Below are 25,594 nucleotides of genomic sequence, written 5' to 3' on the forward strand. Positions count from 1 at the left end.
ATAACTTTAAGTTTGTATTCCCTAACAGAATCCTGTTTAAAATCGTATTTGTTTTGCATCTGCAGAGCATACCCCATGAAAATTGTTAAGTTTTAAATAAGCATTACAGAGTTTATACTCTTTTTCTACTTAGTTCTTTTTCCAATCTAGCTCATGTATAATGATGAGCTAAGTGTGAAGGCCATGTTTAGCTCATTGTATCTGGAAGATCGGGTTTGCAGGTGTTTATTTTTTCAAGTGTATTGGACCACAGGTTTAAATGCCTATCTTCAGGAACTGTATACTGAAAAAAGGAATAAAAAGAAATACTGTGCCACTTCTAAGAAGTAATTTTTAAATAGGATGCACTATCTAAAGATACTGTACTGTAAGAATCCAACTAATATACAGTTTACGTGACAGAGCCTGAAACACCAAACTTATTTGAAAAAAATGGATAACAAGCATTATTAGTTTTCTGCAGTGACACTGTTTATTGCTCAAACATTGCTATAAACAGTATAACTAGCAGAATATATAAAATAGCTATTTTTATCAAATGAAAATAAATAGCTGGGAAAGAACATGTTACAAACGTTTAGCAGTTAAGAAATTAAACTCTATTTAACTGTAATTCATAGAATGACTAATGGCTACCTATTCCTTATTTTCGTGTGGTAATTGATAATGAACAGACAGCAAATGGGAAGGGTCGTTACATTAGGTTGATGCACTGCAGGTCCATATGTTATCTCCATTATTTCCCATCAGCACTAAATTAACTTAGCATTAGTTTGAGTTATTAATAGCTAAAGAGAGAGCAAAGTATGCAGTACTGTCTTTGCAAAAATATAATTTGCTTTTGTTAAAAACCCCACCATACCAGGCAATATAAGCACAGAGCTTTCTTCAGTATGGATAGCAAATTAATTTAATAATTGCCCCCCAAAATGAATGCAGGTTTTTAAGGCCATAGCAATACAAAATAAGCAGCGTTATGACATTTTTATATATTTAATTTTCTGTTGCACATCAGAAACAGAAAGGTCTGGTTGGCACACCATCAATTAAAGGCATTTATAGAATTGTATCTATTCTTTGAGGGACAATAATAAAGCTGATGTAGTTTTTGCTGGGGTATTAGACACAGTAGCATATTGACTTCCTTCTCCATGCAGACATTGATGAATTTTAGCAGAGTCCAGAAAGAATTTTTACTGGTTCTCCTAATAGGTGAAGCTCAAGTTTGCATACCCTTTAAGACTTACTGGAAAAAGTAAAGTAAGTGGTTATAAAGGTTTTCTTTACACAAGTATTTGTGAATGTTCTGTCTCATTCACTGACTGCAGTCAAGTACAAATGCTTTATCATAGGTGCACTCTGTAGAAGAAATCCTGATCTTGGCTAACAGTATTAACCTGGGCTTCTAAATTACTCATGTTTTATGCTGGCATCACCGAGAAAAGAATTCTCATTTGTCAATGCATACATGCTGAATATAGACAAATATACATCTCTCATAGCTGTAATATTTTAGGTTTACCCTCTTTTATGGTTGGAACCAGGAGAAAGGAATTTATTTGTGTATAAAACCATGCAGAAAAGTTTTCTTTGTTTATTTAGTCCTAAAAATGCTAAACTTGCTTTCATGTTCCATCTATTATGTGTTTGCTGTTTTTCCACATTGTGTGTGAACTGATACTTGCATTCCTATTTTCACCATTTTTCATAAATTCATCTCTTCACCACGAGATAAAATCTGTGAACTCAGAAACACCTGGCACACTCCAATTTTGCAGACAGCCCTGCAGTTTTTTCAAGATCTGCAGCAGTGTTCTATATCCTGCTGAAACTTGGCTGCTTAGTCTTATATGTGACATTTTTCCTTTTTGCCAATGAAATATGCAGCAGGCTAACTTCTGGAGTCCCACTAAATTGACAAGATTACTGACGAATGTAAGTGGCAAACTCAACATTTACAACGGATAGATTATACATATTCAGCCAGACTAACTTGCTATTCCATTATTATAGTCTGCCTGTTCTTTCCAATAATAGATTTATTTAGGTGGTATATTTCTTAAAAGTAATTATCTTTTTAAAAGCAGAATGCTGTTAAGTGTTAAAGAAATAGCATTACTATTGGCTAGTAGCCCCAAATAAACCTAACGTGAACAACGTAACAAATATTTCTGGTAAGTTGAGAGGTGATTGTTTTTAAACATCAGCTTTTGTGCTGCTAATTATGTTAGTGTTTTTCTATTACTGATTGATTAATATTCCATATCAGTATTTCAACATCACCTCAAGAGATAAAGAAAAAAACCTTTTGACTACTTTGTAACTTGACATGCAAGTTTGGAGATTTGCTGTATTTGTTTTAAAAGTGTATGCAATGTATGAGATGCATAATATATATGGGCAATTGGAAAGACATACTAGGTTGTGTTTATTTTTTCTCTACACTGGGAGTTGTTTAATGTGACATTTCAAAAGACTGAAAATTTACATTTTCAGTGGTTGAGCACAGTTATTTTTTAAAAAGAAAGAGGACTCTGGAACAAATGGGTGTTTTCTCAAAACTGAACAAGTTATAAACTTTCTGAAGCAGCACCTTTATCAAAAAGCAATGAAAAAATTTGAATTCTTGGATAGCCAGAAAAAATAGTCTGTGATGTTCAGTTCAATGCTGTCTCCCCACTTTGTGTTTTGTTTCTATTGCAGCGGAATACAGGGCAGAAGGTGTGTTTTTGCAGACAGAAAACCCATAGTAACACAGGCTGTAGAGAAAATTAATTGCTTGATAAGGGGAATAAGTGGAGCATTTAGTTGGATTGAATTGATTCTTAAATACGTGTCTTTCAAAGCCTCCTATGTATTATGGAGCTATCGTAGTTTAGCTATTAAAGTTACCATCAAAAGTAACATCAAATACTTTACAATCATGGCTGTATCATTTACATTACACAGTATGAGACCAGAAAAGATTGTTTTCCAAAGTGAGGGAGCCTTCCATTATATCTTTTTTCTTTCTTATTTGTATTAAAGACTTGATTCAATGTCATTTAAACCCAGCTTGCAGTTTTACGCCTCTGGAGATCATCTAGCCCAGTATCTTGCTGAATGGAGGTTCAGCTACAGCAGGCTGCTCAGAGCCGTGTCTAGTCTTGTTTTGACCACCCTCAAGGAGGGAAACTCCATGACATCTCTGGGTAACATCTTCCAGTATTCAATCACCTTTACCATATGTTGGGTTTTTTTAAAATCTCCAACTAGGATTTCCTGTATTTCAATTTGTGCCCAAATACATTTCTTACTCACTTTTCTTTTGATATTCTTTGAAAATCTCCCTATGATGCTTATGAACTTATGATGCTGTAGCTATGTTTTTCTTTTTTTGAACATTTCTATCCTAACACTTAGCTCCTCTGTTTCATATCTCATATCTTTCCTCTTTTTCCCCTTTTCCCTTTGAAATCTTGCATAAGTATTTAAGCGAATACCAGCACTTCCATTTTCATGTTTTAAATTAGTAAAAAGAATCCTATTGCACACTAACGGTACAATTTTATAATTACCTGAAACGGTCTAGAATATCATCTCTTCAGGCACTTACTTACACAGGTTTGAAGCCAAACTCATGTATAGTGCACTTCTACAAAAATGGATGAGGCGAACCCAAGAATTAATTTGTCTTGATTTCAACTGGGAAATAAGCAGAAGCAAGTGAAGTAGAAGCAGAAACCTCATATTCATGCCAATGCAGCTACATAAGAACATCTGAGAAGAATATTCATTATCCAAGCAACAGACCTTCAAAGACAGAATTATTCATGAGTGATCAGCGTGTCTGGAAATGCAGCTTTTATAAACACAACCCACCTGCAAAGCTGAAAAACTCCTCATATGCAGGATGCATCATACTTTTTGCACCGAAGCAAAACTTGCTTGCTGAGTACCTAGACTTCAGTCAGGAAGCCAAGATCCTCTGGAATTCAGGTAACTGGAAATGATGCAGATAGCTTTTTTTCTTATTTTTTAAGGTTACATATGAACAGGTATATTATCTGACCAAATCATAACATTTAGATAAATTAAATACCTGACACTTTTTTGTTTAGGTATTAAATTAGTTTAAAGGTGAATGGTCTCCAGTTATATTCCATAGCCTAATTTTTAACCTTAAATCACTTAATTTTCATATTTTCATTTTCCACTCCTATAAAGAGAGAGTAAGGTTTCTGTTTTAATCCTTTGTCTTTGTGAAGTGACACTATGCAGCAGGCTGCAAATCTGGGCTCCCCAACTCCATTGTCCACATGCTGCTTGGTGCAGTCACTTTTGAGTTTGGCTCTCAGTGTCTTGTGGTGCATTTGCCTCTGTGCTGGGGTTGATGACAGTATCACTGTCTACTGGGTATGGCTGAGATGGAGTTACTCTAGAAAAACATGTAGAGAAAATATCCAATAGAAAATATTTTTAAAAGCTACACTGGAAATACACACTAAAATATTCTTTAACCTTGTCACTACTTCAGTAAAGGCAGAACTTCCCAAATGAACAGAAACTCAAGCCCTTGTAAGCAGGATAAAGCTTAACAAGAGTCTTCAATGAAGGAGATGCAAAGTGGAACTAGTCCAAGGTGAGATTTCAACAAACTTAAGCATCATGGTCACACATTGAAAGATACACAGTTCTGAGTCTCATATAGTTTCACTGAAAACACGTGACTCCTAAAGAGACACCAACCAGCCTATTTAGAAAGGCAATCCCACACTGAGTTGCAAGTCCACCTTCTCTGCTCTTACACGTCACACAGCAGCTTTCTATGGGGGTAGTTCTGCTGTCTCAGGGAGATATGCGTGGAAGAGCACTGTAACTCGTGGCACTTTCTCAGAGCTGTGCAGATACCCGATTTCAGTAAGCACATGCATACGTAGCCTTGAGGCATGGGTCCTACTGATTTAGGAGGTAGCTTTCTATCATATGACTACTGAATCTTATGAAATAGATAGGTATACTTAAAAGAATACAATTTTTAGCCAAGTCATACCTCCTTTACTCCCAAATAAGCATACTTGCACTGTGTTAATGAGAGGTATACAATGAATAAGGTACTCTTTTTATAAAATGGCAAAAGAAGCATTATTTTTTTTTTTTTTTTAATCTCGAAGTATGCTTACACTCTAGGCACAAATGAGATACGAAATACTTCCTCCCTTCTTCCAAGAAAATAAAATATCCATCCTGTGTGTCACCCTCCACTACCACCAGCAGACTAAGTGACATCCCAGGTATAGTATTTTCCGTATCCCTTCTAGGAATTCCAGCTACTGGAGAACAATACTTCCAGTACAATGTTTACATATGTGCACATCTACTTCAGGGAAAGTTCATTCTTATTTTTAAGTCAAGTAAATCAAGAATTTAAATCTAATAGTCTGTCTTTTCCTCTGTCCTCCTGCCTTTTCCTTCTGTGACTCAACTAATACCACGCATGACTTCACCACAGGGCTGTCTGTGCAAGAGACAGTTTCTTGGTTTCTGATTCTGTCACTCTTGTCTCCCGTCCCGTCATTGAGGAAAATAACTTCCAGTGATAGACAAATGCTGAAAATACAGGTGTGAGGTGATAACTGGGATCCACTGAAGTCACTGGCAAAAATCCCATGGTTTTCAGAGGTACTGGAAAATCATACTTTGTGTGGATGCAAACCTGGTAACTGGGTTACACCACATGAGTAAGTAGCAAAGGGTGGGTGGGGATTTAAGCAATATTCTTCTGGTTTTAGATATTGATTCATTAAGTTTTCCCTCCAGCAAAAGCTTAAAGGTAAGCCCACGTTGAAGTGTTTTTTTGAGCTGTTGGCCTTAACAGGTATTCAAAGCAGATGTAACGTAGGAGTTGGTGATAAATTAAACTAAAACCAACAAGAATCTAAGCAAAGGCTGTTGATGACTGAAGCAGGGAGATGTGATTTACCTCACATGTAGTCAGTGTCAGCTTCTGTGCTAGAAATCCTTTGACAGATTCAAAGAGTTGGATCAGAACCTTCCTCCTGAACACCCTGTGTCACAGACCCCGTACAGACTAAAAAGTTGAACCAGGCGTTCAGGAGATGGCACAGCTACTAACCAGCGCTCCTGCCCACGATCACAGCATGGAGCCACATCAGGGGAGCCCTGTTTGGCTGCTCCAGCCCTTCCCAGCTGTCCTTCTCCACATCCATTATGCCTTACATTAACAATGCCGCGTGGTTACTTACCGTCATTTCCACCAGCTGGGCGATGTGATACTGTTTACCTCACAGAGGAATCTGTCCTGCTATAATGTGCTATGACTCAGCTGAATATTTGGAATTGATTTTGAGAGACCTGTTTCCTATTAGCCACTGCTCCAAGTTATCTTGGCTGTGGACCAGTAGATAAGCATCCATGGAACTAAGAGAAGGAACTGACCCTCTTGTACATTACAGCAATATTAATAAATGAGAGCATGTTCTCTGAAAACAAATTCTACTCCATTTTTTTCAAAAGCGAGAACATCGAAGTTTTGTCATATGCTGGCTCTCTCATGGCCAACTAAACTGAAGGAAATAAAAGCAACAAAAACAAACAAAAAACTCTCAAGAAAATCCTCACATGATGAAACTAGAACAGAAATGTCATGTTTTAACCATGGTGCACAACCGGACAGGCAATGATACAGTACTTTAATCTGTATTGTCTATATAAAACATTTATTTTTAAGCTCTATAATGGCATTATAGAAATACATAGAATATCTTATAGAGTGTATTTTAGTGTACTCACTGTGAAAATAACACATTTATTAAGACAGGTATTCTTATGTCCAAACGTTTGAAATATATGCACTTCTTTGCCTTGCAGTATTATGGTACTTTGAAAAACAAAATATCAATATTTTGTTCTTTGCTCCTCACCAGAATCTTCTCATTCAGACTTCCCTGGGTCATCTGGGGTGCTCACTGCTGTGAGAGAGTTTATAAAAACCACGAAAAGTACTTAGATTTGTAGATTTCCTATATTTGTTTGCATTCATGTCTAGTGCACATAGCTTGCCGTTCAATTCTCCAAGTGCCTTCTTCGTAAGTACAGTGACATATAGTGCATTCATCAGTTTTCACCTCCCGGCCTGCTGGAATGACAAGCGTTTCTGCAAAGCAGTTCGGGCCTAAAAAAAGGAAAGAGTTTATTATGTGATGCCCACAGCAGCCTGTAATCCCGCACAGTGCAGTTTTAGTCTGAAGGATGGAAAATCTAACACCGAGTGAGTGACGCTGGGCACAATAAACAAAGGTGAGCATCGCGTACAAGGCGTAAAAGCTGCAAAGAAAACAAGGACCCCGTGCTCTGATGTGGCTGGACATTTTCAGTGCGGGCTGTCCTGCCTCCACAGGGGAGGGGGCAATAAAGCCCTTCTGTGAAACGCACAACCATGACAGAGACCTGGGCACAAACTGACAACGCAGATGAATACAGATTTAAGCTAGGGAAGAAGCCAGCTATTGATAATGCCACACTGCAACTCTAAGCTACTAGAGAGCTGATGAGAAGTGTTATTACATTTTCTCCATTGGAAGCACACATTGCATTTTGAGTAGTAATCAAAGTATCAGATTAGTTTATTTTGCTTTTCCTGTGAAAATAAGTCCTTCTCCAGCAGAAAGGAATAGTTCCAAACTCTTCTGAATGAAGACAATTTTCATGTTTCAAATGAATTATTCCATCTTATGTAAGTCAGCAAGTCTACAAACACCCCTTTTCATAGTACTCTGAAATAATTTCATTTCCAAAGAAGGGGCAGGAGAACAACCCACCAGCACAACGTTCACAAGACAAATCTGTTTCTTTCAAAAGGTGACTTCCTCACATCTCTCTGCTGCAGGAGGCTGCAAGTGCTGCGTTACCTACAGTTCTGTTAAAAAATAAGTCTATTTCTGCCTTGAAAATCTACATGTGCTTGTAAAGCAGCCTTATACTCTACGAGTCATCTTTATATACACTGTCATGTCCGCAGAGGAACCCGTCCCTCCCATTCACTAAGCACACACAAGAGCTGCTCAGGCAGAGCTTGGCCACTCAACAACATCTCGGTACCACCATCCACCAGAGAGGGATTTGCAGTAGGGACCAGCACATGTTGACTGGATGCAGCCGAAACTCCTGAAAAAATATGGGTGTGCAACTGCCAACCTATTTGCCACACAAGTAAATAAATCACAGGTGAGGTTGAGCTTCCATTGCCAGGGATCTACTGTAACACATAAGGTAAACAGTATGCAAAGTATACATTCTTCTAATGCAAAGTATACATTCTTTTAAGTGCTTCCTCTGAAAAGCAGAGGCAGGTGCATGCTGCACATTTTAGAACACAAACTAAATACTGCACAAATCAATTTTAATAGTTATCTCTTTGGATCAGGTGATGTGTTTGTGTACTGACACTGCAGCCTGAGAATTAGTTGCCAAATTGACAATAACGAAGCTCCTTCCTCAATGAAGAGGAAAGAAGAGACCTGCAAGACTTGCAGAAATTTGCTTCACCAAATCATACCCATTAATCCTCTGAGTATTTAAGCCAGCATTTTGTTGTAGGACTGACTGTTGACAAAGATCTCTAATGTGGCTTCTTCCTTAGTTTTGGGTGGCTTCTGACCCATTCAAGGCTTTGGATGCAGAACAGATTGCGAAATACAGCATCTCTCATGTAAAGTTACCTGCTGTACTAACAATGTCACTGTGGTATGTTTGCGTTCTCAGCCCCCTGAGTCTGTCCATGCAAAGTACCACTTTGTACCACAAAAAGTACCACAACCAGGAAGGAGGATTTTGGGGTGGGAGGCATGCTCCTGGGTCCCACCGCACCCTGGGAGGTGCCCTAGCTTTCAGCTGAGATAAAGCAGCGTTATTAACTACGCTGTCCTTGGTGGAACTTTTAAAGATTTCAACTCTAATCTATGTAATTCCATTTATGGTTCAGTTAAATACAGTATTCTTCTTGCACCTAATAAACTTTAATCCCAAGATGGGCTCACCTGCACATTAGGTAAAGAAACTTGCGTGTTTTGCACGCTGGCCTGTAATAGCCCCATGATTTGCAAAGCTAAATGACATGAAGAGTTAAAATATTAAAAGCCGAATCTACTTTCCATGGAGATTCTGTATCAAACCTGCAAGACCACTTGAAATTTAAACACTATGTAAAAGGCACAAGAGGAACAAATATGATGTCAATCCCCTGTGCAGGATTTATTTCATTCTGGGAAAGTAAATGTTAGAGGGTATACTTGGTTATAAAAATCAACCAGGGAATGAAATAAAAACAGTGCAACACACGTAATGTAATTCACTAGGATTCAGAATGTAAATGCCTCCATTCACAATTAGCAGCACCTTAATGCCAAGCGTGACTAGTCCTTCTTACATCAGAAAGTTATTAAACGTAAAGATGGGGGAGAGTCATTGCATTGGTAAACTACAGAAGAGCAGTAACCATCTACTTGAGAAAGGGACCCTACAAAAATAAATGGCAGCAACAAGGTCTATTACTGAACTAGATTATTTTTTTAGTATCATGCAACTTTTCTACAGAAAATTGCCTATTTTTTGGTTCTGCATTTGCACCCATCATTGCTGTAACTGCAAATCCTTTACAGTACTTAGACCAGTAACAGTCAGCCGGCATCCTTGCCTCATCTTTTCCCTTTCAGTGTTGTTGTGTGTGACCAATATTGTTGTAAATGTTACAGAAAAGGTCATCAAGGAAAAGGCTGAACTGACTATATTACAACAACACTATACACCTAAGTGCCAGTACAATATTGTGTCAAAACACGGGAAAATAATTCCACAGCTCTCCTTTTATCATTTCTCCAAATCCTCAGACTTCTAGGGAAAAAAATCCCTGACCTTTGCCTCAAACCTCATGTAATTTAAAAGCTGTATGAGGTAGTCCTGGCTCTTGGTGTCTTGTGACTCCCTTCCTACCAAGCAGGTGATGCTCCTCCCTTTTCTTATCCTCTGAGAAGCAGTCATGGAAACCAGAGGTACACAGCTGGACCAGGCAGAGGAGACCAGCCTGCAGTGATGGGGGACATGTGGGGTGGCAGCGGTGGGACCCTGGGTGTGGGGCTGCCCCGGCTGCACCTCCAGCAGCCCTTCCCTGGCCCCTGCCAGTCAGACAAACGGTGCCAGTGAAGCATCTCAAGATCCAATTCTCCATCTGCCTAAAAGGACAGCAAGGAAATCGAGAAATCCAAGACTTTAAGCAGAGTGGGGCAAGGAGGCAGAGTGGGCACACAAAGGCTGATGCTCTCACTTAGCAAGGGGAGGCAGAAGCACATGTTTCCCCCACATTCAGAGTGGATAAGCTGCCCTGAAGGCATGGCATTTGCTGAAACTACTGCTTTACTTAAAACTGGGCAGTTTATATTGATCTAGCAAGACTTGCAGCTTCCCATCACAGAGGGCGAGACATTTTGTGAGTTTTAAAACAGTTTGCAAAATTACCTGATGTAGCACATGAAAACCATTTCCAAGTAATTCGGGGCTGTTCCAACTTGAAAGCATTGGTGGGCTTTCTGACTAGATTTTGCTGTTGCAGAAGCAGCAAACAGTGAATTTCTCCTTTTTGGTCTACAAAGCAGGCTGCTGAGCTCTTGCTTGGTAACGCCACCACTCTGCCTGAGTTCAGCACCCAGCACTTGTTCAGTGCAGCAGTGGCTTGTTCGAGCTTGCTTGATCTATAGTACAAACCTCCTCCTGGGCCTCATCCCCAACTGTACACACTTATATAGCTCTAAGGAGTCGGCGGTGCTGCACATCTTCACAGTAGATGAAGATCTTGCCATATCGCTCTTAAATCTGACAGAAAATTCAATATGACATATTGTACCAATTCCGAGCGCAGCTTGAAATCTACCACGACATCATTTGTTTTCCTAAAGTATATACTGGCGCTGTCAGACTCTGCTTGAGCCACAGTACGCTGGTATCAACAGAGATTTCTTTCCTAGGGCTAAGGCACAGTTGCTGCCTTCTCAGCAATGTCTTGAAGCAGTGAGTTCAGTGCAAATCCTCAGTTCTCACACTGAGCACCTGATTGGCATGCAGCTCTGGGCCTCCCTGCATCCAAACCGGTGAATACTAGCTTCCAAAAGCAACATTTATACTGGGATCTAAGGAACTTGGAAGGGATATTTGGTGGTTAATGAAGTGAGAGTTTATAACGAGGTTCTTGCCTCTTAAATGCTGCAACTAAAAAAGTTTAAAGATCTTATTGGGGTAAATGCTGCCACTGTAATTTTTTTCCAAGTCCTTATGGTGGTCCTGTGAAAAGCTTCCAATGACTTGTATTTTATGCTTCAGTGTTGACAAATGCAACCATCTAATTAAAATGCAAATTTTGTTATCTTGGAAGAAAACAGCCAATCCCAATTATCAGCAATGAATGCCCAAGCCACTTACCTACAGAAGCAATAGCACCTGTAACCTTGACAACCTCACAAGAGGCTCTCTGATGCTTCTCGTCCTCTTTTCCTTCCACAAAACCACAGCTGTACTCTACAGAGTTGCGCCTGTTTCCCCTGCAGCCCGTCCCTGCTTTTGCGTGGGCACGTGTTCCAATCAGTCAAAAAATACAAGATATAGCAATTTGGTAAATCGTGTTTTAATCTACTGTTTCCATCATGTGTTAAACCAAATTATGGACAAAGAAATCTGTTCAACTGCAAGTTAATGTGTTTGCCTGGAGAATAAGTCACGGCAAATTTTCTCCAATTAGAACTACAGTGACAACCTCTGTAATGTAACACTTTGATGTAAGACTGCTTTGGGCTCTGGTTTGTACTAAACTCCCTAATAGCTGCCCTTTCAATAGCTCCTTGCAGCAGTCAAACAGGTCACTTGCAAGGTACCCGATAGCAGCCCTGCCTACCCTGACGCTTACATGGCATTCATCACTGTGGTATTACAGCACTTTGTAAATAACATAACCTCAACATTTAGCTTAGTCTCTTTTGTTCTTTTTTTTTTTTTTTTTTTTTTTAAGTTTCATGAAGAAATTTCCAATGGTTACACCATGAAAAGACAGATCCTACACTTTGTCCTGGAAGTCTTGAGAACCATGAAGCTGTGCTGGGTGAGATCAGAGGTTCACCTGTACCTGCAGCAGCCAAAAAGAGATAAATGGGGAAGTGTAGGGGAACAGAACAAGTACGCACCCAGCTTCCCCACTTTCTGAATCAGAGTATTCAAAAATGGCTCCTGTGTGCTGAGTTAATGGTGTTAATGGATGGAGTTAATAGATTTCTTCATGATTAACCTCTCCAACATCCTGCTGAACCCATATAAACAGCACTTAGTGGCAATAAGGTCCACAGCTCTGCACACAGCAAGTTTTCTGTTGTTGCCTGATGCCTTACACCCACTACCTGAGCCTGGTACCCTGTGGAAAAGGCAATAATACACACAAACACACACACCAGGCTTTGCCATGCCGTTCACAAGCTTATAGACCTATATCATGCTTCCCTTCCCTCCCATCACCTCATCTGCAGCCTGAGGAGGCCGGTTCTGCACCCCCACCATCCCTGCTGATCTCCCCAGACCTCTCCCAGTTCTGCTACTACCTTTTTGCACTGTGAGGACCAGAGCTGTGCACCATGCACAAGCTGTAGAAACACCACGGACCTGTACAGTAGCACAGTGATATTCCCTGTTTTGTTTCCCATTTCCTTCCTACTTCCTCACATTTGCCTTTCTGTTGTGACCACTGATGAAAAAGTTGACCTGACGTTTTCATGACCCTACGAATTTTATACCATATAGAAATCTTGTAGAAATAAGCCTTTCATTGCACTCAAGTCAAATCCTGCTGCAGCCTTTCTGCGTTACAGAAAACTTTCACGTTCCAGCAATGCTACTTGACAGTCTTCCATGCGCAGCAAGAGTGTTCCCGTTGTTCAGTAATTTCAGGAACACTCCAGGGAAAGCATCTTTCTGATGTTTTGAGACTGCCTCCAGGATCTACTGCAGATGCCAGAGGGACTAATGAAACACAGCGCTAAAAGAAGAGATGTAGACAAGCTCCTTGCCTGCATTTCACGCCGCCTGCCCCTGACAAGACCTGTGATGCCACAGCACAAAACTGAGGACTCTTCCACAGCCCAGCTGGAAGTTACACCTGAGAGGTGGGACGGCCAAACTATGAGTAAAGGGTGGCTGTGCCTGCCTCCCAGTCCATGGGAACAAAGTCCCTTATGCACCTGCTGTGATATCCGAGACGGGCTTTGAGTCGTGCCAGCACCGCACGGCAACACAAAGTAAGACTTCTCTGCCACGTAGCAGTGCAGCAGCAAGATTTCGAGATGCAGGCATTACCTCCCTCATCCCTCTCAAATCTAATCACTTCCTCCAGAGATGGCATCTGTACCTACTTTGTGCCCTTCCAATCCCTAATCTCTTCTAAAGGGTCTGTATCTCCCTGACTTGATTTTGTTTCCCTCTCATGCAGATATATATATAATACCTCTATCTCCTGTGAAACGTCAGCTCGAAAGATAAAGCACAAAAAGCAGCTGGCAAAAGCAGTCTGTGACCAGGAGTACAGCAGACTCTCATTCTCTCACAAAAATAAGTTCATCACCCCTGCTGCTGTCACCGTGCTGACTGCTCCCAATCCAGGGCAACCTTTTACTCGCCTCACTACCTTTGGATGCTACTGAACCAAGTCCAAAAGAGAATTTTCAATTACAGAATAAAGATTCAGGTAGACCCAATTTTAAGAGCAATTTTGGACCCCAAAGAACCATGTACTATTTCTGTGGTTCTTAAGATCCTGGCAACCAGAGAACCATGGCAAATATCCTAAGAGATTTCCAGTTATTGTACGTATATATATATGACAGGGAGGAGAAAAATAAAGCTATTCATTCCTTTTGCAAATTTTACCTAGCTGCTATGGGAAATAACAAAAAGGCAGTGTGTGCAATGTGCTACATTTCACGAAAGCAGCATTTTGTTCATGCTAGATAGATACTCAGTGCTTTTAAAAATAATAAAGCCCCTCCCTCTGTTAGAGTCATGTTTTGTTAGATGCAGAGGGAACTGACAGATTGGAAGAAAATCTGCCACAGGCAAAACAATTAAAAATAACATTTTGCCACCTAATTTAGAAGGATGGGCATAGCAGCACCTGCTGTGAGTGGACAAACAGAAGGAAGCTCCATGAAGTTCTCCTGTAACTAAATGGGGCGATCATGCCCTCAGTGGCACTGCTGTGACAAAGCAGGTATCAAAGCTCAGGCGCTTGCTGTAGTCTGTGTGCCTGAGCGTGTGCACATGTGTGTGTGCAGCTGCTTTTCATCTGGAAGATAAAGCAAACTATAATCTTATTTAGAGTTGGTTTTAATATTGTGCTTCTCAGACTCACAAGCCCTGTTTAGGATTAAGTTCTGTTGGTTTACTTTTTCATTTATCAGATGTGACAGCACTATTGATTAATGTTTTGTTCCGGCTCCAGACCTAGAATTTGGAGGACTGTCCAAAAATCCCACAGAACACAAAACAAAGCCACCACAGCCACTGGACTGATCCTTTCCATTACTGCTTTGTCTCAATTCCAATTCTCCATCGCCCTGCTCTTTGCGGTGACATTAGCATCCTTGGAACAGCGATGCCAACTGCTACCCTGAAATCAGGGCTGCACAGTTACTTTTGCACAGATAGAAAACTGCCTGCAGGAAGGGAACAGCCCATAATCCTGCCACCACTGCGATCCCCTTGGATTTTCACGTGTATTCAGAGAGCAGAATTTCAGATACCTGCTTTGTGTACCGAATAAAAAGAAGCAAAGGAGCATCGAACACTAAACAATCCAATACCTCAAGAGCCAAACAGAAAGCATTGGAGGATAAAAGGGCCCAATTAAATAGGAGGCTTGAGTGCCATTGTGCTGGTTTCGACTGGCACAGAGTTAATTTTCTTCACAGCAGCTAGTATGGGGCTGTGTTTTCCATTTGTGCTGAAAACAGCGTTGATAATACAGGGATGTTTTCATTACTGCTGAGCAGAGCTTAGGCAGAGACAAGGCCTTCCCTGCTGCTCACACTGCCCTAAGAGTGGGTAGGGTGGAAGGGCACAAGAAGCTGGGAGGGGACACAGCTGGGACAGCTAACCCCAACGGCCCAAAGGGACATTCCATAACATATGATGTCAGGCTCAGCGTATAAGGAAGGAAGGGGGTGATGTTTGGAGTGATGGCATTTGTCTTCCCAAGTGACCATCACGTGTGATGGAGCCCTGCTTGCCTGGAGATGGCTGAACACCTGCCTGCCCATGGGAAGCAGGGGATGAATTCCTCGTTTTGCTTTGCTCGTGTGCGAGGCTTTTGCTTTACCTATTAAAGTGCCTTTTTCTCAACCCACGAGTTTTCTCACGTTTACTCTTCCAATTCTCTCACCCATCCCTCCAAGGTGGGAGCGAGCGAGCGGCTGTGTGGAGCTTAGTTGCCAGATGGAGTTAAACCACGACAGAAAAACAAGCATCAAACAACTTCCCGTATCAGAGAAAATATAGAAAGACTTGAATACTCTACTTAAAATGATTTTCAAAGTCCTGTGACTTGTAAAGGAATATTGCGTTCCACCCAGAAACAGCACCAATTAAACACCAGCTGAACATTGTGTGTATCTTACAGAAAATGATATAAACACTTAGAAGCCAGGAAGCCATGCATCAATTTTGCACTCAGCTTTCTTGCAGCTCAGTCACCACCCAGATGATTAGGAAATTAAAGAGACACGGGGCTTGAACGCACAGGAAAAACTCAAGTCAGGTGCCTCAGGCAGCAGAAACCCTCGGGGGCTGGCACGGCTCACCTGCAGCCCAGCTCACCGCCACCCTGCCACCAGGTTTCCAACGATGCCACACTCGCAGAAAGCCGCCTGCCTGCGCTCCCCCCAGCCCCCTGCTCCCCCTGCAGAAGCCAGGCCAGATGGTGAACCAGCCTGGGCTACAGCCAGCCTGGAAGAGAGAAGGATGGTTTTGGTCCGGGACGTGCCCTGCAGCGCAGCATCCTGCAAGAGATGCTGATGCTCCCGGTGAAGCAGAGCCAGGCAGATGCATGGCAGCCGGGCTACGCTGCAGAAGCATTGGCTACTTGCTTGGAAACTATTTTGGAAGCCCAGAGAGGGCAGTCATGTCTAAGAAAACAAACTGATGCATCACTAAATCTTCCCCGGGTTACACAAACTGCAGCAGCATTGCCAGGCACCGCGGGGACAGACGGACTGGCAGCAGTGGTGGGACCTTGTGTGAGGTGAGCTGCTCCCACCCCAGCAGTCGTGGCATGGGGGCTTAAAAGCTCTGCTGCTGAGGTTAACGGGGCTAATCCTTCCCTTTCTTAAACTATTTATTCATCCCAGTGACCCTGCCAAGCTCGGCGGGGTTACTGGGGGCCTGGTGAAAGACCTGCTCAGCACTAAGTCATCTTCCTCGCACTGGGAAACATCAGCTTACGCTTCAGACTAAGCAAGCCAGATGAAATGCCTTTGTTGAAAGATCCTCATCGAGTTATCCTAAAAACTATTATGCAAATTTAAATGGACTGTGCACTTCCAAAAGCACGGGCTACAGGCCGGTAATTTAACGCATGGGAGACCTGCTGAAAACACCGGAACACATTTTAATTAGCCAAAACACAGCAGCACTGGTGGGCTGTAGTGTCTATCAGGCAGGTTAGTTAGGTCGCTGAGAAGTGTACAGTTAACTCTGGCAGTAATGCACAGGATTGTATGTGTCCTGAAACACATACTAAATGCAGGATGCTAATGAAGAGAGAGATTTTGAGAATTATTATGGAAGAGCCCCTAGAGACTTCAACTAAATTGAAAGCTAAAGTGGTACCAAAGTACAGTATAATGCTGCTTTGGCAATGAAGTAGAATTTAAATCAGTGTATTTTTCCAGTCACTATAAAACACTGGGTAGCGAGAATACAGTATGCAAGTATGTATGGCCAGTGGCTACTGAATCCTACAAGGAATTATTCAATCAAATCAACAAAACATTATCAATCAAGCATCAGCTATTTTTTCATCCCATTTTAGAATAAATACACTGAATACTGTTAAATCAGGGGTTATCTTGCTTACTGAGAATGATTTATATCAAAATACTGAATGTAGCGTCACTCAGTTCCAGAAAAACTGTCACAGCAGACAGCGACAACTCTCTCAATTAAACAGTTCCCTTGTAAAATGAGAGGTTTTATAAGGATTGGCTTTGTTGTTGTTATTTTGGGGGTTTGTCATCAAAACGGATGCTTTGGGTTTTTTTGTTTTGTTTTAGTTATCACCTTAGGGGCTTGTCTGACAGATTTCTAGCCCCTTATCCAAATTCACTAGAGTTGGTTTGCTCTTGTTGCAGCTCTACAGATGCACCTAACACGCCTCTCTCTAGGTAATCTGCTGCTGAAGTGATACACACTAGCCTAGGAAAAAGCATTTCCACCAAAGGAGCAGTGGTTTGGGTCTCAGGCACCCCTGTAGCCCTCTCCTACAGACAAGCAACTGTCAGCTGCAGAAAAAGGGAACAGCAGTTGAGAGTCTTCAAGGGAACAGAGTTTGTGCAATAACAGAAGTAAGTGGTCCATCACATCGGAACTGCTCAGCTCCGTACCCAGAGACTTTGGTCCTGTGGCAGTTTCTGGACTGTATCTCTGATGTTGTGCTCATTTTATCCATTTCCTCTGAGTTACATGGCAGAAGGTAAGAAGCCAGCTGAGACCAATCCCAGCGCAACTGTTATTTAAAACATAAAAAAACAGTCCCTCAAAGGACTTTCTTTAATATACATTGAAGGTTGACCACCTTCTCTCCCCCTTCTGCCCTTCTTATTTAGAACGTATCCAAAAATCTGCCTCCTAAAAATGGATAAATAACACCCTTTATTACAGGGATACAAGTGAAAGGGATCTATGATGAAAAATGAATTATAATTGGCAGCGTCATACATCACTTTAAAATATGAATTCCAACAACATCCTTTGCCATGCATTGTTAGCTTCATGCCTGAAATAAAAAGCTGTACTTCTTAAAAACAGATGTAGCAAATGGGAATAAGAACAGAAACCAAAGAATCTGTTTACACACCAGTTCTAATGAATTACTGCTATCTTTAGGTATGAAAATTTACAAAATATACCATTGTAATTGCTGATTGTTTTAACATGATACTAATACTATGTGACTACACCTGTAAAGAACAGAGATGTTAAATTCTCCTAAGAAAAAAATCTTAAGATGCACCTAAGTTACTCTGCAACTAAGAAAAATCACAGTCTTTTTATGAGCAAAAGAGAGGTCATGCTTTGCCCTCCACGCTGCTGAATCAATAATTCTACCTTTTCTTCCCCTTTAATGATTTTTCACTGGTGGTTATGAAACACAGCACTGAGCTTGCTTTGGAAAGACTGTATTTTGTACCCATGCAGGAAGCCAAAGAGAAAATACCAGAAAAATGCTGCTGTGAGAGTATACCCTTCCTGCCCCGGATACCCTGAGCAGCTCTGCCCCCGTGGATGATCAGGATCCCACCGGGGGAAAGTCTGGCATTGGTCCCTGCTCCAGCACACTCCTCCTGGACACCCACAGCACTGGGGAGAAGTCATTCGGCACCCAGCTTTGCCACCTAAAACTGAGGGATCTGGTCCAAGCCAGCCCCGTATACGGAGGGAAAGGCAGAGGCACCTCCTCCAGGGGCCAAGGCATTACACCTCCCTCAGACATTGCTGCCACAATGGTTCCCGAGTCTGGTCTGCAGGTTGTCCCCTGCACCTGCAAGCACATGCCCTCCTCGTGCTTCAGCCCCATTTCTGACATGGGCTAGTACCGCTTTCTTACCTTAGCGAGGTCACGCACAGAGTAAAGACAGACGCTAAAACTGCATGGCAATTTGGACCCCACAAGTACTCAGCATAGGACAGGGTGTACCAAATAATAGCTATTACTCTTTGGATCAGAAACTGTCAACAAGTGAGAGCTGCAAATTTAAGACCCCATTCCTGAAGGGACCTCACATACTCAACTTAGGACCATGTCTGAAGACAGCTGTTTAGAAATGCAACCAGGTACTAAATAAATCTAAATATATTAAGTTGCAAGGTGAAAATCCATCACTGACTATCAGAAGTTCATTCCCTCTCATTTCTGTTTGCATCACCCTTACACAACTCATGTATCAACAACTGGCTAATGGAGATGCTTTGGAAGATTGGGAAACCGGAAGACAGAAGGGTGATTCATTGCAAAGTCAAAAGAGTAGGAAACCACTGGTCTTGGAAGAAACCAAATTAGTGGGATGTCAAGCAGGAAGGAAAAAGGCACAAAAGCAGGCATGGTGACTGGAAAAATGATTTTAAGGGATGATCTCTTTCTGGAGTGATTTGAAGTGAGACATGAATTATGAAAAATATGGGAACCGGTTTTGTTAAACGCAAAGATTGTCTCTCCGAGTCACATAAATCCTTTCATCTCCGAGAAGTGCAGCAGTGCTTGTCACTCACAGGGGCAGACATAAAAGAATATGCACTACCCAAAAGAAATCATCCACACAGTATCACTCAGCTTCCTCACTGCTGATGTCTGAATCCAGCACGCATTTTCCCATGAGCTGCAAAGTTCAGAGCAGCATCCCATCCAGCAGGGCTCCTCTCCCTCGATGCTGTCAGCCCGCTCTCCTTCACACAGGAGTGTGGAACTGGGAAGAGCACGGCAAAAGGAATCAGTCCCCTTAGAGCAGCCAGATTTGGATGTGTATCAGCTGGGTCAGGGTCTAGCGAAAGAAACGGAAGGTGATGATGATAAGCTGCGTGTTTCCTTCAGCATTCCCGCTGCAACTTTTTAAGAGGTATCTAGTTTACATATTTAACCATCAGCCATAATGTCAGAGGGCAGGCTGTTTTGGCTAGGAAGGTACAACAGTTCATCCCAGTCAGACAGCAGGATACAGACACACCTTCAAAAGAAATCGGGGCTCATTTAGAGCCCGCTGTTTTTTGCCAAGGCAAGCTCACAACCTAAGCAGCCAAAATTCATATAATGGAAGTAAAGGAGGGTGCAAACATGTCTGCTTCTCTAAGAAGGAAGAGACAAGTTATTCCCAGTCAGCAGCTGAACTATTTAAATGTCCTACCACTATGCCAAAAGCACCTGAGGATGCAGGTACTACCAAGATTACTGAAGCTCCTGTTCAAAAGTACCCATCAAGTTCCAGCAAAGATGCTCTGGGAAAAGTAAGAAAAAAGATCAGGCTTTTGGTTACATTAACAGTCCAGAAAACTCTATCCTGGCAAAAACCAAACTGGCTTCCATACAATGGTCCCCAAGACGGCCAAGCTGGCATTGGGAGCCTGGGCTGCTTCCTAGATCTCTCTACTCTTTTTTTTTTTTTTTTCCCCCCAAAACATCAGACTTCTGGAGCAGTTACTGAAGCATGAAAGCAAGTCTTTGTATTTACAGTAACAGAATTATTGTAAACCTATTCTTAAATGTTTCCACATATTATATGTTTCTTCTTGTAAAATTATCTCCAAAGGCAAGTATTATGGAAATAAAAATTCTGGGGGAAAACCAGCTGGTGCTTTTATGTTTATCTGAAAGCTATGTTTGTTTTCTCCTAGGCAAAACCAGAGCTTCAGGAAATTGTAAATGATTCCCAAGACACTTTGAACTGATTTTCATAAAACTCACATTAGCGCACTAGAAAAAGAGTAGTAAATAAAATAAAAGCAACAAACCTAAAAATTACATTTTACTTTTCTAATGAAGTTATTACTCCAAAATGTCCTACAACAAACAATTAAGGACTTGATGTATGATTACAATGTTAGCTACTCCATTCATCTTTGTGATATTCTTCCACTTCATGGTGATAAAAATCATCACTGCTCACCTGCCGCATACACAGCATGAGCTAAAGGAAGACCTGGGAAGCTGGTGTGGAATATGAGTTACTAGTTTACAGAAACCCCCTAGAAAACAAAACTAAATCACAGACTGGATCAAAGTGTTGTAAAATATGTGGGATTCAGAATCACGGAAAGGTGATGTTTCCCAGAGAAGAACTGATGTCCTAGTGAAGGGGTAATATCAGCTCAGGAGGAAGAAACCACCAGCTCCTCTGACTCATTCCCTTTTGCAAGGTGTGGTTTATTCTTGTTGTGCTCAGGGACCTAAATTGCAAATATTCCCTTTGCACTTGATACCAGAAGCTTTAGTAGCACAATGCATACTTGTAAAGTCTACAACCATTAATGGATTAGTAATTTCTCATTCTTTATTCCAAGTGTGTAATTTATGCATGTGCCATTGAAATCCATGTAGTAAAGTGCATAAGCATGAGTTCTGTAAAGAATCTTTGCACAACGAAAGCTTTGGATGAGTTTTCAAGAGAGGATGGAGATGTGGTTTGGAGATGAGGAGTCTTAAGGGGAGTCTCATTTCCACTAGAGACTGGACAAAGACTGGAGGACAGAAGGTCCAGTTCACAAGCAGCAAACAGCTTAAGAGTCATACCATATCTACGCTGTTTCCTTCCCTTTTTATTTGTACCTTTTCCTGCTTGTTGCATTGTAAACTCTTCAGAGGGCAGAGGCTGTTTCTTTCAAATTTTTTTTTTTTGCATAGGATCTTGCAAGTTAGACCCCAATTCCTAGTTTGGAAATTAAATACAATAATTATGATCAATATTTTTCTTTCGATAGGACTATTTAGAGATTTGCCCGACAGTCCAAATACTAAGTGTTAGTTATTTGACATCACTACTAAACTATGAAGTAACAAATCTCATTGAACAGTGAGGAAAAGTTGAAACATACATGAATTCTCTCACAGGTATGTTAGAGATGAAGGAAACATAGAATGACCAAAGTCAGAAGAACTTTCAGGGCTCTATCATTAGTAACACAGACACTCCCATACAACGCTCAAACACACAAAAATTAACAAGGTGGTTCTGCAGTGATAGAGTCACATACATACCTGTATCCACCACACACTAAAAAGCCACTTCTTGTAGTGCTGTCCAAGCTGGCAAATATTTCAGCTTCTCCACAGACTGTGTAACTTTATAAACCACAGAATCATAATTCAGCTTCTCCACAGTCTGTGTAACTTTATAAACCATAGAATCAGAGAATGGTTCCAGTTGGAAGGGACCCTAAAGATCATTGTGTTCCAACCCCCCCAGATCCATGTCTCCAGTTTAGACACCAGGGGGTGACACTGTCATGTGGGACAGTGTCAAACGCTTTGCATTAAGTCCAGGTAGGTGATGTCTGTTGCTCTCCCTTTATCTACCAATACTGTAGCACATTTGTAGAAGGCCACCAGATTTGTCAGGCATGAGTTGCCCTTTGTGAAGCCATGTTGGCTGTCACCAATCACCTCCTTAATTTCCCTGTGCCCTAGCAGCAATTCTAGGAGGATCTGCTCCATGAGCTTGCTGGGCAAGAGATGAGACTGACACACCTTTCTCATGTGTCCTCCCCCTCCGACTTCTTTCCAAAAGGAAGAGCAGCAGCCTTTTCAGTCTCTTCTCATCAGCCAGCGCCTTCCCCCCCTGGGTGTTAGCTGCCCATCTCTGCACCTTCTCTACATCCCCTACAGCCTTCCTCAGGCACAGAGACCAGGATGCACCCAGTGCTCACACGTGCGTGCATTGGTGGGGAAAAAACAGCATCCCCTCTCCTATTCTCATTGTCCTTCTTGATTATGGACACTATTTCTGACTATGGGCAATATTTTGTTGGCTTTGTTACCTGCTACCATGCACTGAGCTGGTGAGTTCAGAGACCTCTCACTGACCACTCCTGAGCCACAATTGCCACTTCCCAGCCTAGCACAGAGGCATCCTCTAGACTATTTACCCTATGGGCATCACTGTACACCAAACCTTGTCTGTCATCTTTCTTAACCACTCCACTTTGTGAGCTGCTTTTGGAGATATGAGCCACTGGCACAGCATCCAACTATCCCAAAGAACTTCACACCACCCAAAAGCGTGGAAATCAACTGCATGTTCCCTGTTATCAGTTCACTGATGAAGACGTTGATTGCTCCAGGAATCAACACAAGAATGCCCTGGCCCTCATGGTCCTTGCATTTTGCTTTATTGGACTTTCTTTCCATGAATGTTTCTAACCATTTTTAAAAACCCATGCAAACTCCTGCCAGCCAGGGGAAACCGTGGCAATGACTTCCAGAGTCGCACTCCGCCGTGTATGAAAAAGCACCTACGTCCCTTTGCATGCTTTGAGCCTTCACCTAATAATTTCACAGAGCTACATTAGTTGTTTTAACGTCAGAGACAGCAGAGGTGTTATTCAGAGGATGAACAGCTGAAGTTCTCGATAATAAGGATTTTCTCCTTTATGATGCCTTCCAGCCAAGGATTTCAAACCATATCTTGGGACTTACATGCCGTAAGATTAGCCAGAGATATATGAATTTATATGTTGAGGATCTGTTCACTTTCTTAAGCACAAGAATAGCAATGACTTTTAATATATTTTCCCCCTTATACTTTGAAAAAGGGAAAATCACCTAAACCATTTAGATGAAAGTGACAGTTTTTCTTACAAATGCAGTACAGAGACACTAACCAATTTCTAACAACCATTAAATAAACTCTTGCTATCTAAAGTGCACGTGAAACAATGTTTTCAGTATTATTATTTTACAGGCTAACAAGGGACCATTTTATTTCTAAATTGCAATCACAAAAAAAACCCAGAATAATTTTTGAGGGAAGTCTTGACCATAATGCTGTGAATAAGACCACTTAAATGCTTTGAAATAGACTAAGCCATTTTGCAATGGAAACTTTTCTATAGAATTTGTATCATTCCAGGCAAATTACATCAAGGAATAAAATACATCAAGGAGCCTCTTCCTTCTAAGCATGAGTGTCAGTTGATTTCTACTGTATTAGGAACATTGCTCCAGGTAAAAGCATCCCAGCAGCAAGGCAAAATAATCCTGTTGCAAAGATAAGATCCTCTGAGGGAATGATATGCAAACAGAAGCAACGGCTCTTCAAAATGCCAGCAATAAAAAATACAGTTAGATGCATCTTCATCTTTAGCTAGTGCTGCAAACACCAGGACTGTCAAAGGACGCTGGGATTAAGTCAAAATGCCCTAATCATGGTTAAATAATCAGAATGATAAATTTAAATTGCAGACTTTAAGCTTTCCAGGCATGTTGTGTCATTTTTCCTGGGCATAAAGCCTTAGCAAATAAAACAACTCTACACCTGTAATTACAAGACTCACATTTTAGCTAATTATGGCATATTTATTCCTATTAAATAAAACTGCGTTGACAAGTGATGATTGAACACAGATACTGACAAGTCAGAAAGGGGCAAGCTTAAAATAGGATAAAATATCAGATATAAAGGAAGGCAAGAAAAACTTTGCTTTTTATCTCTTTGGCACTTCCTCTCCTTAGCCTCCACTTCTTTTCAAAGTGGAGCTTTTAAAAGCTGCACTGCCACTTACTTTTCCCAATAACTAATCTATTGCAAGTTTTTCCTGCACACGACATTGCTTTTAAAAGACCATTTGCAACACAGGTTTCTGGTTAAAAGCCAGATTCCACTTCCAAGCTGTTAAAAAGTGAGAAAAAACATCTGAAGGAAAGGGCTAGCCTGCCTAGCTGTATTTGACCACGTTCATCTCCCATTATGGGTAGGATTCCTATGGCTTGGTTTCTTATTTGTTTACTTTCTATTAAAAGGAAGATTTTAAGAAAAGCTTCCACCCTCACCACATTTATTTTTTTCCCCTTAAGCTGCTCCTTTGCCCTGTGCTCAGTTTTCAAGTGTGAACTCCGTGAAAAGACTGAAGGAACACTGTGCAGGGCTTTCAAGTAGGAGACTAGGACTTAGGAGAATGGAGCACCCTGGCCATATGGCAATGGAGGAGGAATGGGGATAGTAAAAGAAATTGTGGAAAAATAAGAGAGTGAAGAAATGAAACAAGCAAGCAAGGTTTCCACGCAGAAATGTGTATGCCTGCACGCTCAGGAGACCAGGCCCAAGGCATTAGGAAGATTTCAAAAAAGCTCATGTAATATGACTCAAACTTAAGAGCACCCATTCTTCCTCCAGCTATCAGGGCATGAGCATCTCACATCTAAATGAGTTTTCTCAAATCTCCCCCACTGCCAAGCCTACACGTTGCAGTCCCCCTGCAGAACACCCTTCTGCAGCCTCTGCTTACCCTGCATGCCTCTCAGGTGGGCTGGCACGCCGAATTCAGCTGGCATGCAGGACCTTCTGAAGTTCTTACATGGAATGGGCTTTATGCTGTAAAATGACAAAGTGCTGTTACAAAGGTCACTTTGACAGGATTTACAGTAATTTCATGTGTGTTTAACAAGTGGCTGACGGTTGGAAAATCATCGTGTCATGTCCAGTCTGAATTCCCTGGTGCTTTAAACTTCCAGAGATCCCTCAAAGGGCTTGTTATTTTCTGTGTAGGGTTTGGCTTAGCTGCTTTAACAGTATGAAGGATGAAAACTTTTGGT

General features: G+C 41.5%; 1 protein-coding gene across 1 annotated transcript in view; it reads right to left on the reverse strand.

The window, feature by feature from the left end:
* Positions 1-6,683: 6,683 nt before the first annotated feature.
* Positions 6,684-25,594, reverse strand: part of VWC2 (von Willebrand factor C domain containing 2) — a 56,714-nt gene continuing 37,803 nt past the window's right edge. Inside the window, exon 4 of the mRNA XM_014940806.1 lies at positions 6,684-7,174. Within this exon, the coding sequence (XP_014796292.1) occupies positions 7,023-7,174 (152 nt within the window). The 3' untranslated portion in view covers positions 6,684-7,022. The remainder of the gene's footprint in view (positions 7,175-25,594) is intronic.

Source organism: Calidris pugnax, unplaced genomic scaffold, assembly GCF_001431845.1.
Source record: "Calidris pugnax isolate Ruff unplaced genomic scaffold, ASM143184v1 scaffold8, whole genome shotgun sequence".
Classification (NCBI taxonomy): domain Eukaryota; kingdom Metazoa; phylum Chordata; class Aves; order Charadriiformes; family Scolopacidae; genus Calidris; species Calidris pugnax.